At 47.8% G+C, this 19,142-nt stretch overlaps 1 protein-coding gene across 2 annotated transcripts in view; it reads left to right on the top strand.

The window, feature by feature from the left end:
• The window catches only part of ice2 (interactor of little elongator complex ELL subunit 2), a 77,653-nt gene extending 61,360 nt beyond the window's left edge, over window positions 1–16,293 (top strand). For both annotated transcript variants that reach the window (XM_080216204.1, XM_080216206.1), the window contains 2 exons: window positions 8,177–8,438; window positions 15,492–16,293. In XM_080216204.1, coding sequence (XP_080072330.1) covers window positions 8,177–8,438; window positions 15,492–15,713 — 484 coding nt within the window. In that variant the 3' untranslated portion in view covers window positions 15,714–16,293. The remainder of the gene's footprint in view (window positions 1–8,176; window positions 8,439–15,491) is intronic.
• The last annotated feature ends 2,849 nt before the right edge of the window (window positions 16,294–19,142 follow it).

Genomic DNA, 19,142 nt, shown 5'->3' on the forward strand with positions numbered 1-19,142 from the left:
ATCCAAGCCGGGAATCGAACCCGGGTCCCTGGCGCCGTGAGGCTTAAAGTGTTGTGCGCAGATGGACCCAGTACTCCAGTTGAAGAATCAATATTTTATACAAGCTTAACATAATTTCCTTGGGTTTTGTACATTTCGTGCCTATTTATAAAGTTTAGAATCCTGAATGTTTTACTGATTACTCTCTCAACCTGTCTTTCCACCTTCTATGATTTGTGCGTGTATTTCACAATCCTCAGATTCCTCTGCTCCTGCACCCCCTTTAGAATCATACTCTTTATTTTGTACTCACTCTTCATACGATGGCACAGTGGTTAGCACTGCTGCCTCTCAGCTCCAGGGGCCTGGGTTCGATTCCCAGCTTCCGTCACTCTCTGCGTGGAGTCTGCACGCTCTCCCCATGTCTGCGTGGGTTTTCTTTGGGTGCTCCAGTTTCCTTCCACAATCCGAAAGACGTGCTGGTTAGGTGCATTAGCCACGTTAAATTCTCCCTCAGTGTACCTGAACTGGCTCCGGAGTGTGGCGACAGGGGATTTTCACAGTAACACTGCAGTGTTAATGTAAGTCTACTTGTGACTGTAATGAATAAACTTTGAATTTTACCAAAATAAATCACTTTACATTTTTCTGCCGCCTGTCTGTCCATTCCACGAATCTGTGCTCTTTTCAGTTTCATAGAATCCCTACCATAGAAGGAGACCATTCGGCCCATCGAGTATGTACCTACAGCAATCCCTGTAACTCAGTATATTTACTCTGCTAGTCTCCCTGTCATTAAGGGTGATTTAGCTTGGCCAGTCCACCTCACCTGCACATCTTTGGACTGTGGAAGGAAACCAGAGCACCCGAAGGAAACCCACGCGGACATGGGGAGCACGTGCAAACTCCACACAGAGAGTGACCCAAGTCCGGAATTGAACCCAGTCCCTGGCGCTGTGAGGCTCCAGTGCTAACCCACCATGTGACTGTGCCGCCCGTGTTGTAAAAGTTTCCAATCCTTTCAAGTTTTCTATCATCCACAGATTTTTTGAGTTTCTATCTTGTCCATCTGAGCCTAGGTCATTGAGAACAAAAAGCACCCCAATGTTAATTATATTTATGTCCTACTCTGCATCTTCTTCCACTCGGAATGATTTCATTCACCATTATTCTCTGTCCCCTGTCACATCCATGTTGCTGTTAATGTCTCTTTTATTCCATGAGCTTTAACTTTGTTGTCAAAGCCTGTATGAAATCTCGAAATTAACACACACAAAATTAATCCGTTAACCACAAAAGGAGTGGGAAAAGTTGTGGTAAATGTCCTTTCTGCACCGAATTGGGGATTTTATTATCTAAATTGAATTAAAAACAGTGGGTCCGAAGTGTCTGGATAAGCCGCACAGCGACAGAGAATAATCAAAAGTTCATGGACTTTTTTTTTAACTGGAGGTCGAAAATATAACAGGTAGAATCTCTGAGTTATACAGATCTCGTATTAGGCTGCACAGTTGCAGAATAGAGTGTAGTTCTGGGCCCACACCTTCGAGAGGATATATTAGCCTTGAACCCTACTTGAAGCGTTAAATTCAGAGGAAAAATGACACAAAATACAGTTGTCGTCTCTGGAGTTTGAAGGGTTAATGTGTGACTTGGTCAGGCAGAAGAGAATAGTTTAATTTGGCATCATTTTCGGTGCGCCAAAGGGCCTGTTCGTGTGCTGCACTGTTCTATGTTCTAATAATCTCAGTAACATTGAATACAGGAGTTGGGACATTGAGTTGTACAAGACATTGGTAAGGCCACACTTGGAATACTGTATACAGTTCTGGTCACCCTATTATAGAAAGGATATTATTAAACGAGAAAAAGTGCAGAAAAGATTTACTAGGATGGTACCAGGGCTTGATGGTTTGAGTTATAAGGAGAGGCTGGATAGACTGGGAATTTTTTCCCTGGAGCGTAGGAGGCTGAGGGGTGATCTTATAGAGGTCTGTAAAATAATAAGGGCATAGATCAGTGAGATAGTCAGTATCTTTTCCCAAAGGTAGGGGACCCAAAAACTAGAGGGCATAGGTTTAAGGTGAGAGAGGAGAGATTCAGAGTACAGAGAGGCAATTTTTTCACACACAGGGTGGTGAGCGTCTGGAACGAGCTGCCAGAGGTAGCAGTAGAGGCAGGTAGAGTTATAGAATCCCTACAGTGCAGAAGGAGGGCATTTGGCCTATCAAGTCTGTGCTGATAACAATTGAACCTAGGCCCTATCCCCATAATCCCACATATTTATTCTGCTAATCCCTCTAACCTACACATCTCGGGACGCTAAGGGGCAATTTAGTATGGCCAATAGACCTAACCCACACATCTTTGGACTGTGGGACGAAACCGGAGCACCCGAAGGAAACCCATGCAGACACGAGGAGAATATGCAAACTCCACACAGACCGTGAACTAAGCCAGGAAACGAACCCGGGTCCCTGGAGCTGTGAGGCAGCAGTGCTAACCCACTGTGCCATCGTGCCGTCCATTCTGACATTACTACTGATTGGTCAATTTTGTCTTTTAAAAAGCATTTAGACAGTTACATGGGTAAGATAGGTATAGAGGGATATGGGCCAAACGCGGGCAATAGCGACTAGCTTAGTGATTAAAAACTGGGAGGCATGGACAAGTTGGCCTTAAGGACCTGTTTCCATGCCGTAAACCTCTGACTTTGAGTCTATAACAACCTCTGTTACTCATCATAAAACTCGAGTAAGTTTGTTGAAGCAGAGACAGGAATACCATGAAAATAGGAAGTATGTATACATCAACTGAGCTGTTACCCTGAAGTCATGCTATTGCGCATTTTCTGCTAGTTCACTTTTTAAAAGTTGTTTTCCTATGTTATGCCAATTGTTATGGTAACATGTCGCAATGATGATTAAACTACCCACTTTGTGCAGAGCTAACAAGAGGAAAGCAGGGAGATGCGTTGGCAATGGGAAGTTATTAATTGCATTCAGATACAAATGAATCAGAGTTGAGCGGTGATGACAAATTACCATTAAGAAAAAAAGCTGAAGCAATCAAATAACTGACCACAGGCTTGTGAAATAGTGTACCTTAAACTCTGGGGCTGACTGTAGAATCTAGTGCAATAAAAATACACTTTGGAAAGTTGCTGTGAGTCAGTGGCGGTCATCACATGTTGTGTGTCACTGCTATGATGCACCATTGTGCTAAAACTGCGTATCCTGCGACTCGCTGAACAACACCCCATGTGAGTGTCAGTGCTAGGTGCAAGCAGTAAGCAGTTTGTTTGGGGAAACTTTGGGGTGATCACAGCAAAACTCCTATTTCTGAAGATGGAAACTGACCCAATATTCGCAAATTTGCCTTTAGTCCACCAGATTCATTATGCGCATGTCCAGCCTCAGGCCTGATTACTTCATTCATCTACTGCTGACCAATCAGTAGGAGCGTCAGAATGGGAGGTGACCAGAGAGAAAGTTCATGGAATATTTTGCCTCATTGGCCCAGATTCTTATCCTCTTTGCATATTCTGAAAGATAGGAGTGCGAAGGGAGAGGCGACGGGTTTGGAAATGTCCAGTGACAGTGTAGTTTTACGCAGCCTCGGTGAGCCCACACTGTGGTGCACCGTGTACAGTTTTGACCCCCTTAGCTAAAGAAGGATTTTGTTTTTATTCATTTGTGGGAATGTGTGTCGCTGGCTGGCCAGCATTTATTGCCCATCCCTAGTTGCCCCAGGACAGTTGAGAGTCGCCCACATTGTTGTGGCTCTGGAGTCACATGTAGGCCAGACCAGGGTGAGGATGGCAGATTTCCTTCCCTAATTAGTCAGCCGGATGGGTTTTTCCCACAACGGGCAATGGTTTTACTTGAAATAGTGTGCGCAGTTCTGGTCACCACACTACAAGGATGTGGAAGCTATTGAGAGGGTGCAGAGGAGATTTACAAGGATGTTGCCTGGATTGGGAGGCATGCCTTATGAGTATAGGTTGAGGGAGCTGGGTCTTTTCTCCTTGGAGAGACGAAGGTTGAGAGGCGACCTGACAGAGGTTTATAAGATGTTGAGAGGTATAGATAGGGTGGATTCTCGGAGGCTATTTCCCAGGGCTGAAATGGCTGCTACGAGAAGGTGCTGGGGAGTAGGTACAGAGGAGATGTCAGGGGTAAGTTTTTCACTCAGAGGGTGGTGAGTGAGTGGAATCGGCTGCCGTCGGTGGTGGTGGAGGCGAACTCGCTGGGGGTCTTTTAAGAGACTTCTGGATGAGTATATGGGATTTAATGGGATTGAGGGTTATAGATAGGCCTAGTAGAGAGGGATATGATCGGCACAACTTGTGGGCCGAAGGGCCTGTTTGTGCTGTAGTGTTCGATGTTCGATGTTTTATGGTCATCAGAAAATCCTTAATTCCAGATATTTTTTATCCCGTAGTGGGATTTGTACCCGAGTCCCCAGAACATGAGTTGAGTTTCTGGATTATTAGTTTAGCGATAATACCACGAGGCTATTGCCTCCCTCTGTCTGAGAGGGTGCACAGAATCGATTTCTGGATCCAGGTGATTGTCTTTTGAGGAGAAGTTGGCTAGGCTTGGCCAAACTTCCCAGAATTTAGAAGAACGAGAAGTGATTTTGATAAAGCACATTAAACTCTGAAGCCGCTCAACAATTTCCCCAGCGTGGAGAATCTAGAATACTAGGTTGCAATCTCAGCATAATGAGTCAATTTAGAATAGAATTATGGATTCACTACAGTGTAGAATGAGGTCATTCAGCCCATCGAGTCTGGACTGAGTGTCCGACACAGCATCTTAGCCAGGCCCTATTCCTGTAACTCCACATACTTTACCATGGCTAATCTCCCAAACCTACGCATCTCGGGACACTAACGAGCAATTAGCATGACCAATGCACCTAACCTGCATGTCCCTGGACTGTGGGAGGAATCCGGAGCACCCAGAGGCAGCCCACGCAGACACAGGAGAGTGAATCCGCACAGTCACTTTTGCCGGAATTGAACCTGGATCGCTGGCGCTGTGAAACAGCAGCGCCAGCCGCTGTGCCACCGAGCCACCTTCATTCAGAATGGAGAGGAGAAGGAACTTCTTCACTGAAAGGGTTGGGAATATTTTGATTCCAAAGGGCCATGGGTGCTCCATCATTGAGTATATTTGAGGCAAAGATTGATTTTTGAATGTTGGGAGAATTATTTGGGGATTGTGCAGGAATGTGGAGTTGTGAGGTATGACTGAGCCAGCGCTGCAATTTCATGCAAAGTGCCAATTGGCCAACCCCAGCTTCTGATCCCAATGTTCACATGCTGTGAGTCTTTTTCCAAGCAAGCGTTGAGGCCATTCAACTCTTAAACCTGTTCTACCACTCCACACTGACAGCGTAATATAACTGCATTTGATCTGCCTTGGCTCTGTATCCATTAACACCCTCACCTAACACAAGTTTCAGCAACTTTTCAGTGGAATCGTGCTCGCTCTCACTCGCTCTCTCATGATCTCTACCCCCAATGGCCTCTCAGTCGCGATGTCTCGTGCCCTCCCTTCCCGCTCGCTCCCTTGCTTGGGCTCATTCTCGCCGTCGCTCTCACTCCACTCGATCTCGGTCGAGCGTCCTGCGGCCGCACCGATACACTCTCACCCTGCCACCCCACTCCCATACTGCACTCCCTCCAAGACTGCGATACTTTCCCTGAGGTGCAATTCCCGGACTGAATGCAGTTCCTTCCTGAGCTTTATACAACTGCAGCATTTCTCCCACCCCTGGAGATAAAAATTCATGCTTGAATTATTGCGCTGTTAGTCTGCGAGCTTGATATAATTAGTGCTGCTTTCCCATTACTGCACACAGTGAACTGCATTCCGTAGTATAATTCATTTTCAAATCCAATAAACGGTGTTATTTTTCTCAAAAACCATTTCCAGGTTTTGACTTCTTCATTGCTGTTGCCTTTTTCAAAAGAATTAATCTGTTCGTTGATCCACATTCCAAACTTGCAGTGTTTTTTTATAGTGTGAAATATTTATTTTGAAAAATAATCGTAGTTAAACACTGATTGCATACTAGTGTGTTTAAATATTTAATGTGTGGTTAACAGTTAAGTATGTTAATGGCATTCTTCCATATAAGATTTCTATGTTTTTGGGCTGAGATAGCGCAGGGAGGTCAAGTGAGCATAGGAACTCACCTTTTCTTGGGTATTATGGGTGGCACGATGGCACAATAGTTAGTGCTGCTGTCTCACAACGCCAGGGACCTGGGTTCAATTCCCGGCTTGGGTCACTGTCTGTGTAAAGTTTGCACGTTCTCCCCGTGTCTGCATGGGTTTCCTCCCACAGTCCAAAGGTATACAGATTAGATGGATTGGCCATGCTATATTGCCCCTTAGCGTCAGGGGGGGCTCGCTAGGGTAAATGCATGGGGTTATGGGGATAGGGCTTGGGTGAGATTGTGGTCGATGCAGACACAATGGGCTGAATGGCCTCCTTCTGCACTGCAGGATCCTTTGATATTGAGTTTGGTTCACGGGGAGAGTGCAGGGATGTTCTGACATTATCCAACTTTTCCCCGCGCAATGGTGGCTTGTGATTTGTCACATGTTCCTCATGTGACATCTTGCTCATTCGTTGCTGAATGGTTGCTGGGTTTATGATTTTAAGCAAACAATTGAATAGTCTGTGATTTACAGTCAGATGGCAAGGTGGCACAGTGGTTAGCACTGCTGTTTCACAGCACCAGGGACCTGGGTTTAATTCCCAGCTTTGGTCAGTGTCTGTGTGGAGTCTGAAGGGGCTAGATAGGGTAGAGGTAGAGAGATTCTTCCCGCTTAGAAAGGATAGCGGAACTAGAGGGCACAGCCTCAAGATAAGGCAGGGGGGTGGGGGACAGTTTAGATCGAAGTTGAGGAGGAACTTCTTCACTCAAAGGGTGGTGAATCTCTGGAATTCTCTGCCCGTTGAAGTGGTGGAGGCTACCTCGCTGAATATATTTAAGTCACGGGTAGATAGGTTTCTGATCGACAGGGGAATCAAGGGTTATGGGGAGAAAGCGGGAAAGTGGAACTGATCCACTTCAGATCAGCCGTGATCTTACTGAATGGCTGGGCAGGCTCGAAGGGCTAGATGGCCGACTCCTGCTCCTATTTCTTATGTTCTTATGCATGTTCTCCCCGTGTCTGTGTGGGTTTCCTCCGGGTGCTCCGGTTTCCTCCCACAGTCTGAAAGATGTGCTAGTTGGGTGCATTGACCTGAGCAGGTGCCGGACTGTGACGACTAGGGGAATTTCACAGTAACTTCATTGCAGTGTTAACGTAAGCCCTTACTTGTGACTAATAAATAAACTTTACAAACTTTACAATTTTTTTTACTTTACAACTTTTTAACCTTGGTGTCTGTCATTTTGTGGAAGCCAGTACCCTGAAAGTGTGGTCTCTGTGGTTTAAACCCTAGTAGATCTATGAATAGTTTACTGTTTAAACATCGTATCATTTAGGCTACAGGTCAGGAGGCACCATGCTGACAGTCAGCAGTAATACTGGGCACGCAGATATGTTTAACTGTCTTACTAAATTGGGAACTGATACAATAGTTAAAGTTTTAAAGTTCATCTATTTGTGTCACAAGTAGCTTTGTATTAACACTGCAATGAAGCTGCAGTGAAAATCCCCTAGTCGCCACACTCTGGTGCCTGTTCGGGTACACTGAGGGAGAATTTAGCCTGGCCAGGGCATCTAACTAGCTTGTCTTTGGACTGTGGGAGGAACCCGGAGCACTCGGAGGGTGTCCACGCCGACACAAGGAGAACGTGCAAACTCCCAAGCTGTGACTTAAAACCCGGATCCCTGGTGCTGTGAGGCAGCAATGCTAACCACTGTGCCACCGTACCCCCCTTAAAAGGAGGGGCTTTGCATTGGATGGGTAATCGAACCCAGGCCTCCCGCGTGGCAGATGAGAATTCTACCGCTGAACCACCAGCGCACAATGTTGGCACTGTTACTGGAGCAGAAAGGAAAAGATTGTGCTTTTTGCACATGGCTTTTCAGTATAAACACACCCATGACGAACATGAAAGATATTTGGGCCTTGATGATTAATCATTGAATTAATTTAAACTCATTAGTGTTTCCTACAAAGGATTTTTATTATTGATACTGATTCTTTCTTTCTCTAAACCCTAGTTTATCGGAGGGCAGTTACCTGTTGAGTCATGCTGCAGGAGACTCATCCATGACCATCTACCGCAACTCACAAGGTGGAAAGTTCACCCGGGCAGCCTACAACCTCCACACCGCGCACAGCACGCTGCCTCCAGCCCCACAGACCCTCTCGGTGCCCTGGGTACCTCTGGACCCCAACATCTTGCTACCCTGCCACATCCACAATGGCAGACCCCCCTGTACCTTTCCTCCCAGGTCCTCGGACGATCTTCAAAACCAAAAGGTATGTGCGCCTGTCAGCTTCGCGTCCGGTTGGCTGGATTCCAGTCTTTGCAGCTTGCAAATCTGGGAAAGGCAGCGTTCTTTTTTTTCTCAGATGGACGTAGCATTCCTGAGTGTCAGTGTTATCAGAATCATCGATGCAGCAGTTTGGAGCTTTGTAGCCAGTGTGGCTTATATCTTGTGATAGTTAACTGCAGGTGGGGCAATACCAGGCTAAGCAAGGATTGAACACAAGTTGTGAATGAGGTGCGGAACAACTTTGCAATGTTCCCTGTCCTTGGGCTTTTGATCCTCAGTAAAACCTAATTCTCTCTGTCTCTCTCTCTGCCTCTCTCTCTCTCTCTCTCTGCCTCTCTGTCTCTCTCTCTCTCTGCCTCTCTGTCTCTCTCTCTCTCTCTGCCTCTCTGTCTCTCTCTCTCTCTCTGCCTCTCTGTCTCTCTCTGTCTCTCTGCCTCTGTCTCTCTCTCTCTCTCTGCCTCTCTGTCTCTCTCTGTCTGCCTCTCTGTCTCTCTCTGCCTCTCTGTTTCTCTCTCTCTCTCTCTAAGCCTCTCTGTCTCTCACTCTCTCTGCCTCTCTGTCTCTCTCTGTCTCTCTCTCTCTCTGCCTCTCTCTCTCTCTGCCTCTCTGTCCCTCTCTGTCTCTCTGCCTCTCTGTCCCTCTCTGTCTCTCTCTCTCTGCCTCTCTGTCTCTCACTCTCTCTGCCTCTCTGTCTCTCACTCTCTCTGCCTCTTTGTCTCTCTCTCTCTCTCTGTCTCTCTCTGTCTCTCTGCCTCTCTCTCTCTCTCTCTGCCTCTCTGTCTCTCTCTCTCTCTCTCTGCCTCTCGGTCTCTCTCTCTCTCTGCCTCTCTGTCTCTCTCTCTCTCTCTCTGCCTCTCTCTCTCTGCCTCTCTGTCTCTCTCTCTCTCTCTGTCTCTCTCTGTCTCTCTGCCTCTCTGTCTCTCTCTCTCTCTCTCTGCCTCTCTGTCTCTCTCTCTCTCTCTCTGCCTCTCGGTCTCTCTCTCTCTCTGCCTCTCTGTCTCTCTCTCTCTCTCTCTGCCTCTCTCTCTCTGCCTCTCTGTCTCTCTCTCTCTCTCTCTGCCTCTCTGTCTCTCTCTCTCTCTCTGCCTCTCTGTCTCTCTCTCTCTCTCTGCCTCTCTGTCTCTCTCTCTCTCTGTGCCTCTCTGTCTCTCTCTCTCTCTGCCTCTCTGTCTCTCTCTCTCTCTCTCTCTGCCTCTCTGTCTCTCTCTCTGTTGTCAGTTATCATAAAACTTCTAAAATGCAGAAGGAGGCCATTCAGCCCATCAAACCTGAATCAATCAATCCCACCCAGGTCCCATTCCCGTAACCCCTCATATTTACTCTTCTAATCTCCCTGACGCTAAGGTTAATTTGCCATGGTCAATCAACCTCGCCTGCATGTCTTTGGACTGTGGGAAGAAACCAGAACACCTGGAGGAAATCCATGCAGACATGGGAAAAAAGTACAAACTCCACACGAACAGTGACCCGAGGCTGGAACTGAACTCAGGTCTCTGGCGCTGTGAGGCAGCAGTGCTAACCACAGTGCTGCCCAAAAATGGCAGGACTTGCCTCGAACTGGGAAGAAGAGTTGAAGATTACCGAGTAAGAAGACCACCTGCATACCTTCAATATAAAGTTTCACAGATGTTTTCAAGCACTGATGCTTCTGAGCAACATTCTCGTTACTTTTAAGCTGAGAGTTTTCAAAACAAAAGTCTGTCATTTTTTCGAAGTCTCTGTGTCCAGTGTGGGCAGTTTATTCTTTACTCTCAGATAGGGGTGGCACAATGGCACAGCGTTAGCACTGCTGCCTCACGGCACCAGGGACCCGGATTCGATTCCCAGCTTGGGTCACTGTGTGGAGTCTGCATGTTCTCCCCGTGTCTGCGTGGGTTTCCTCCGGGTACTCCTGTTCCCCCCCCACACCCTGCAGTTAGGTGCATTGGGCCATGCTAAAAGTTCTCCCTTAGTGTACCCAAACAGGTACCGGAGTGTGGCGACTGGAGGATTTTCACAGTAACGTCGTTGCAATGTTAATGTCAGCCTACTTATGTCACCAGTAAATACATTAAAAAGCAGCTTAGCAAGTCGACTCCACACAAACTGTTTTAAGTTGCACTCAAATCTCAAACCACTTGAATTCCATCTTCATCCAGCCTCTCATTTATTCTCCCTCATATGTATCAAGTACGTACATCAGTGCTTTAACCGGTCCAAGTGGCAGAGAGTTCCACGTTCTCACAACTCTAAAGGAATTTCTCTGAAATTATTTACCCGATTGGCCTTTTTCCGTAATTCTTTCCATTAATGATGCCGAATGCAGACAGTTACAGCTCTCCCTCCAGCCCCAAAGCCTCACATCTGGTTGAAATGGTGCCAAGTAAGTTTTCATGACCTGAGCCTCCTGGTGCCCGGAATGCTGATGTACGCATTTTACCCAGCTGCAGTTCCAGTGTGTTTGAACAAACTTGTTTCGCTCGCGTCTGCCTGAGAGGATAGGTGCCACCCCGAGCTCTCTCAAACACCAAGTGGAGAAATACCAATCTTGCTGAGGTGGGAGAGCTGCCAATAATGGGTCAGCCGCCCACTCCCCAACCCTCTCCATCTTCCCTTCTCATTGGCTTGAAGTCTCCATTATCTTCCATGACTGGCGCACCCTCTCATACTCCCTCCCTCTTGGCCCTTGATCGAATGTTTCACCCCCCCACCACAGGTGCAGGACCCAAAACGCACTCAATCCCATCCATCTGCAGTCACTCTGATCCAGAAACAAAATTCAGCGTGAAATATTGAGGAAAATTCATTTTAATATGTTAACTCTGGTATGTCCAGTGGGAACCCATTTCTGTGCCAAAGAACACAGTCAGTGGAGAGGGAACTGAAGCTCAGTTCAAGCCTCTGCCAGGTTTTTATAAAATGAAATGTAACATATTCACATTGTGGAGCTTGCTGGACGTGGAAATCACATGCTCTCGCCCGTGGGATCCCTGGCCTGCACTCACTTCCCTCACCACCCGCCCGTTCTCTACCTCCCCACTCTCTCTCACGTCTACTCACACTGAAATACCTGCCCCCTCACCGTACATCTTCCACTGAAACACCCCCACACTCAAACGCCTCCCTCACCGTACACCTCGAATTGAAACACACCTCATGTGTCACGTTCTGAAATAACGCCCCCCCCAGCACGATTGGAAAGGGTGGCTGAGATACCCTCCTCCCCTCCCCAACTCCACACCCCCCCCTCCCCTCCACCATGCTAACACAATGCTGAGATTTACCCCTGTTCTGAGATGGGGAATGCTGAACGCTGGTTAGTTTGGAAGGCATAATGTGGAGATGCCGGCGTTGGACTGGGGTAAACACAGTAAGAAGTCTCACAACACCAGGTTAAAGTCCCAATAGGTTTATTTGTAGTAAACGCCACTAGCTTTTAGAACTGGCTGTTCCTTCATCATCTGCCCAACTTGTCCGTGCCTTTTCCTTTAACCACAAAGCTAGTCCCAATTGCCCGCGTTTGGCCCGTATCCCTCTATACCCATCTTACCCATGTAACTGTCAAAACACTTTTTAAAAGATAAAATTGTAACCGCCTTTACTACTACCTCTGGCAGCTTGTTCCAGGCACTCTCCACCCTGTATGTGAAAAAATTGGCCCTCTGGATTCTTTTGTATCTCACTCACCTTCAACTTATGCCTTTGGAAAAATATGTTGGCCACCTAGCTGATCTATGCCCCTCGTTATTTTATAGACCTCTATAAGATCACCCCTAAGCCTCCTACTCTCCAGAGGAAAAAGTCCCAGGCCATCCAGCCTTTCCTTATAACTCAAACCATCAAGTCCCACTCAGCCCAGGTAAGCAGTGGATCAGGGTATTGTCCAAGGAGCCAGCCCTGACAGTTACTGAGCCTGGGTTTGGTACTGCACATTCCTTCCTCCCTACCCGAACCTGATCACCTCTCATCACAGGATGCTTACTGACTGGGACTGAGTTAGTTGAACGTTGCCGGGCCCATAATGGCACTGGGAGGTCATGGAGAGTCCTGAAGGCAAGGACCGGAATCGTACTTTTGGTTCAATGACCAAAAATCCATCTGCGCCTTGAATATATTCAGTGACCTGACCTGGCCTTCACTGGCCTGGGGGGAGGGAATTGCGTAGAATTCCCTCGAAGGGAAAATAATTTTTCCTTGTTCTTAAATGGGAGAATCCTAATTTTGTAAGTGCGTCCCTTCATTCTGGACTCCCCCACGAGGGAAAGCACCCTTTCAGCATTCATTAAGTCTCCTCAGAACCTCCTTATGTTTCTATAACATCACCTCTTGTTCTTCTGAACCCCCAGAGGTCAAACTGCTCAGCCTTTCCTCAGGAGATCTCACCTTCACCCCAGGGATCAGTTGAGAGAACTGCTTCCGATGCAGTTCTATTCTTATGTACGGAGACCAAAACTGTACGCGGTACTCCAGATGCGATCTCACCAACACTGTGTACAGGTGCAACAAACTTCCCCATTTTTATATTCCAGTTCTCTTTGCAATAAACATCAGCGTTCCATTTTCCTCCCTACTCACTTGCTGTATCCGCATGCCCAGATCCCTCTGCATCTCAACAGTTCTGTAATCTCTCTCCATTTAAATAATATCCTGCTTTTTTCTATTTCTTCCGACCAAACTCGCTGGGGTCTTTTGAAAGACTTCTGGGTGAGTACATGGAATTTAATGGGATTGGGAGTTACAGGTAGTTCTATGGCCTGGTAGGTATGGATAAGATCAGTGCAACTTGTGGGCCTGTTTGTGCTGTAGTGTTCTACGTTCTATTTCTTCCTACCAAACTGGACACGTTCATATTTTCCCACATTGTACTCCATCTGCCAAACTTCTGCAAACTCTTTTAACAATCTGCATCTCTCTGCAGACTTTTTTCTGTGCTGTATGACTGTATAACAGTCTGTGGAGCAGTCCACCAGGCCCGAGCCCTGACTGTATCTCTGAAAGTTTACTTGCTTCAGTTGAGGCTGTGATTCTGCAGTGTTGAGAGTGGCGCTGGAAATCACAATGTACTGGTTTTATGAGTCAGAGTGGAAATCAGGAAGAGAGCCAAAATAATTTTAACTCTAACTAGTTGACTTCACTTCTCATTACTTTTAAAGCTTTGGGGATTAATTAATTCCTTTGTTGCTCTGGAGTGTGCAAACTGCCTAATCAATCTCTGTGGCAGTGGGAGCCCGGTACTATTAATGGACTGGAGTCATGCTTAATCCTTGTTCAATATGCATTGAATCGTGGCCTTGTCTAGCACTTAAATGGTTAACTCAACCCATCCAGCCAACTCCGCATTCCCATCTCCCAGTCACTTCCACCCGTTTTGACTCCTGCAGATTACCATCCTGTTATAATCCCACGGATTCGAAGATAGAAATCCACTGAAGCAGATTTTCTAATTATCTAAAGTGCATTTAAAACTCTGTAGATTTTACAGTCGCTGAACCCCATTAATAACTGGAAGCGGTGCAGCTGTGGACAGGCTTTGCGTTTCTTTGCAGCACCATTTCTGGGCAAGCTCTGTGTTAACATTGATCATTCTAAATTGCCTGCCCCGCACCCTTTTAATATTCCTGCTTCAAGATACTCATTAATCTCCTTTTCAGAGATTGCACGGACTTTGTTTCAGCTCTGACTGAGGGTTGTGCATTCGAAGCCAGTATACATTGGATCTGTCCCGATGATGCAGGAATTTCCCACGGGGAGTTTCGGCCACCTAAGAAAACCCAAGATTTTTAAATTCTCGTCTCTCATACTCAAATCCTTCCATGGCCTGGCCCCCTCCCCTATTTCCGAAACCACCTCCAGACCCACAGCCCTCCAGGATCTGCGTGTGCCTCCAAGTTGGGTGGTACAGTGGCACAGAATTCTAGTCATAAAAATCATAGAATCCCTGCAGTGCAGAAGGAGACCGTTTGGCCCATCGAGCCTGCACCGACTCCAATCCCACCCAGGCCCTAAACCCGCAATCCCATGCACTTACCCTGGCTAGTCCCCATGACACTAAGGATCAATTTAGCAAGGCCAGTCCACCTAACCTGCACATCTTTGGACTGTGGGAGGAAACCAGAGCACCCGGAGGAAACCCATGGAGACACGAGGAGAATGTGCAAACCCCACGCAAAGAGTCACCGAAGTGCTGCCTCACAGCGCCAAGGACCCAAGTCTGAATCCCCACTTGGATAACAGTCTGTGTGGGGTTTGCACGTTTTTCCTGTGTCTGCATGGGTTTCCTCCGGGTGCTATGATTTCCTTCCACAGTCCGAAAGACACGCTGGTGAGATGCATTGGGCGTGCTAAATTCTCCCTCAATATTCCCAAACAGGCGCCGGAGTGTGGCGACTAGGGGATTTCCCCAGTAACTTCATTGCAGTGTTAGCCTACTCGTGACACTGATAAATAAACTTCACAGTGATCTTGTGCACATTCCTGCTGCCTTGGCTGGAGAATTCCCTCCCTAAGCCTTTCCACCCTCTTCACTGGGGTGTTTTTGACTGAGCTTTGGATCTGCTGCGCCGTGTGGTTTTGTGTTAGTTGACCCATCACAAGTTGGAAATGTTATGCTGTGTTATGAGTCCTGTTGATGGGAGTAATGAGGTCTGAAGCTCCACTGTCTCTCTGTGTTGGAAGAGCAGAATGAAATAGTGAGTTGTGTGTGACTGTGCTTTGCCCCACCCTCTTCAACCCTTGTCTTCCAGCAACTCTGTCATTGATTCCCCTGCTGTGCCCCAACCATCCATCCTGCCCTAACATGACAGGCCCACACCCACACTGCACCATAGGGCCTTCCAGTTGCACTGTATGGGAACTTTCATGTGTGAAGGGTTTTTTTTTGATCTCTGTGAATCTGAAGTAGTTAAACATAGCCTGGAATAAATGTCGACAGCTCTGTGTTAGACTGGCAGGGGAGAGAAAGTCCTGCCGACAATTGTTTAAAACAATGTAATCATCTGCTAGAACGTCGTTTGTGATTATGAGTCACATCAGAACCCGTCTGGTTGTATGTTTCCAGAGAGGTGTGGCCAAAGCAAACAGAAGGGTTCCTGCTCAAAGCAAGGCGGTTACTCTGGAAACCAAGACAAATCCCCCGCCCGCCCAGCCCAGTGGAAATGAAGGGGGGCCGCCGAAGAAAAAGAAAAATAAAGGGAAGAGAGCAAACCGGAGAAAGCGGTGGGAGGCCAAGAAGAAGCTGAAGGCGGCACAACGCGCGGAGGCCAGTGAGGCTGGGATGTGAGGGGCTGTCTGTGAATCACACTCCACTCGCAGCCAGGGAAAGGCAGCCCCCCCCACGCCCCTTCCCCTGTCTAAAGGCTGGTCAGCTCAGAGCAGTCGATGACCTGAGGGGCTGCCTTCGAGCAGTTGCTAACACAGACCTTAGCACCAGAATTCCCTTACCAAACACTGAGTACAACCTCGGTGGCTGATTGTAGTGGGGGGGGAGAGGTTGGCGCGCACCCCCCCTGGCCAGAATGGTCACGTGTCTGGGGGAGGATTGTTGCTGTTTTATTTCATGGTCAAAACACATGGTCAGATCTCATCACTTTGACATTTTTTCCTGAGTGAGAATGGATAGAAATTGCTCCCCCAAAATGCCATCCAGCCGGGAGTGTCTCTCTGTGTGGTTAAAACCAGCAGGAGTTTGGAGGATGACTCATTTTCTGGTCATTAAGGGTGCAGCTTCTGGATCAGTTCAGCAACAAAAGGCCGCATTCAAGTTGCTGTGCAACCCGACAGACGTCTCACATCAACATTGCAAAGCAGACGCCGGTCCGCTCCTGTTTAAAACGTTTCTGTTAATTTGCTTTTAATAAAAGCCATCGATTCGAGAAAAGGTATTTTGTGTTTTTCTCTCCCTCCTCACCCCGTGTTCGTCCTGCGCTTGTTGAATCCGACGCCCAGCAGACTGGAAACTTCCAACAAACACACATCATGGTCGGCCTGAGTAACACATTCCTTTATCAGGCTCGTCACAGCAACTGGACTCCCAGTCCTCGCTGCGTTCCAGGGGCTGAACTCCCAGCCTTCATTTCATTGCAATGGACTGATTGCAGGAATGTGGAATATTGCTTTTGATGGGACAGTGTCAGTAGCTTCAGCAAAAGAAGATTTCAGTTAAAATGAGGGGGTGATCAGGGCTGACAGAATCCCTGCTGTGCAGGCCATTCAGCCCATCAAGTCTGCACCAACTCTCTGACATGGTGTAAACCCATGCAGACACGGGGTGTATGTGCAGACTCCACACAGACAGTGACCCAAGCCAGGAATCGAACGCGGGTCCTTGGTGCTGTGAGGCAGCAGTGCTAACCCACTGTGCCACCGTGCTGCCCCTAGTGTGGTTCTCCGTTATTCGCCAAGTGAAGGTTTTACTGACCTGGGCTTTAAATGCTGCATTTGTTCCGTCACCTGAGACTGCCCAGTCGCTGACCCATCAATAACTCAGCCCAATCCCCCGCCCTAACCTAACCCTCGCCCCCACTCCCTCGCTCAAACCCAGCCCCCAACCCCTCACCACCACCCACTCCCCTCATTCTAATCCTGTCCCCACCCCCTCGCTCTAACCCAACCCCCAACCCATCACCACTATCCACCCCCTCACTGTAACCCAGCCCCTCACCTCACCCATCCCTTCATGCTAACCTAGACCCCCGCCTCGCTCCTGTCCCCATTCTCCTCACTGTAATCCAACCTCTAACCCCCCCGCCCCCCCTCCCTCGTGCTAACCCGCCCCCCCTCCCTCGTGCTAACCCGCCCCCCCTCCCTCGTGCTAACCCGCCCCCCCCCTCGCGCTAACCCGCCCCCCCTCCCTCGCGCTAACCCGCACCCCCCCCCTCGCGCTAACCCGCACCCCCCCCCCCCCCCCTCGCACTAACCCACCCCCCTCCCTCGCGCTAACAACGGAATTGGCAGATAAAATGTACAAACACTGTGTCTCTCGGGTGAAAAACAAACTCATCTCAAGAACAGTGAAAAACTAAGGGTCAAAAGTGAGGAAAGAACTGAAGACAATCACAATCACGAGAGAAAAATTACTAAAAGAACTAATGGGACTGAAAGATGAGAAGTCCTTTGGACCTGATGGATTTCACCCTTGGGTTTTAAAAGAAGTGGCAATGGGGGTAGTGGATGCATTAGGTGGAACCTTCCAAAATTCCCGAAATTCTGGAAGGTCCCAGTGGATTGGAAAACTGCAAACTTCCTCTGCGCAAGGCGGGAGGGAGATAAAAAGGAGGAATCTGTAGACCAGCTAGTCGAACATCTGGCATTGGGAAAAGGAAGGAACAGCAGGTCAATTAGAAAATCATAATACGATCAGGCAGAGCCAACATCGCCCTGTGAAAGGGAAACCCTCTCTGACAAATTTATTAGAGTTCTTTAAAGATGCTAAAAAGCAGGGTGGATAAAGGGAAACCAGTAGATGTGATGTATTTAGATTTCCAACCCGCATTTTATTAAAGCGGAGAAGACTGAGGGCTGACCTGATCGAGGTGTACAAGATTATGAGGAGCATGGACAGAATGGATAAAGAGCAGCTGTTCCTCTAGATTGAAGGGCCAATCACGAGGGTACACTGTTTATTATTTATATATTTTATCACAAGTAGGTTTACATTAACACTGCAATGGTGAAAATCTCCCAGTCGTCACACTCCAGTGCCTGTTCTGGTACACTGAGGGAGAATTTAGCACGGCCAACGCACCGAACCAGCATGTCTTTCGGACTGCAGGAGGAAACCCACGCAGATGTGGGGAGAATGTGCAGAGACAGTGACCCAAGCCAGGATTCAAACCCAAGTCCCTGGTATTATAAGGCAGCAGTGCTAACCACTGTGCTACCGTGCCACCTAGGTTCAAACTGAGGGACAGGACGTTTAGGGGTGATGTGAGGAAAAACCTTTTTGCCCAGAGGGTGATGACGGTCTGGAACGTGCTGCCTGGGAGGGTGGTAGAGGTGGGATGCCTTGCATCCTTTAAAAAGTATCTGGATGAGCGCTTGGCACATTCAGGGCTATGGAGCAAGTGCTGGTAAATGGCATTAGGTGGGAGGTCAGGTCAGGTGTTTCTCGTGTGTTGGTGCAGACTCAATGGGCCAAAGAGTCTCTCCTGCACTGTATGATTGTATGATTCATTTAATAAGGTGCCACATGAAAGGTTACTACACTAGTTCATGGTGATATGTTAACCTAGATAGAATCATTGAACCCTACAGTGCAGAAGGAGACCATTCAACCCATCAAGTCTGTACTAACCACAATCCCACCTAGGCCTTATCCCTGTCACCACACATATTTACCCTGCAAATCTCCCTGACACTCAGGGGCAATGGAGCAAGGCCAATCAGCCCAACCTGCACATCTTTGGAGTGTGGGGGTGCTGCCTGACTGAGAGCAGTGCTCTTGGAGTTTAATGAACACGGAGTTATATGGAGGTAAGGAGTCATTAAACTTGCTTTCAGGGTGAGCTTAATTAGTTCTTATTTCAGAAAGTTAAAAGCTGCACTTTAGTGCATCCTTGCAATAGGAATTAGCTGAGTCAGCGCTCAACTGAGCTTGGCTGGTTGTTTGTACAACGAGTTAAAACCAGTTCTAGGGTAAGTTGTGCCTTTAAAAACAGAGGCCTCAGAGTGCTGCTCTGCCTGCACAGTGAGTGCTGCCTGACTGAGAGGA

Source organism: Carcharhinus amblyrhynchos, chromosome 32 (genome assembly GCF_965287045.1).
Source record: "Carcharhinus amblyrhynchos chromosome 32, sCarAmb.v2.hapA, whole genome shotgun sequence".
NCBI lineage: Eukaryota > Metazoa > Chordata > Chondrichthyes > Carcharhiniformes > Carcharhinidae > Carcharhinus > Carcharhinus amblyrhynchos.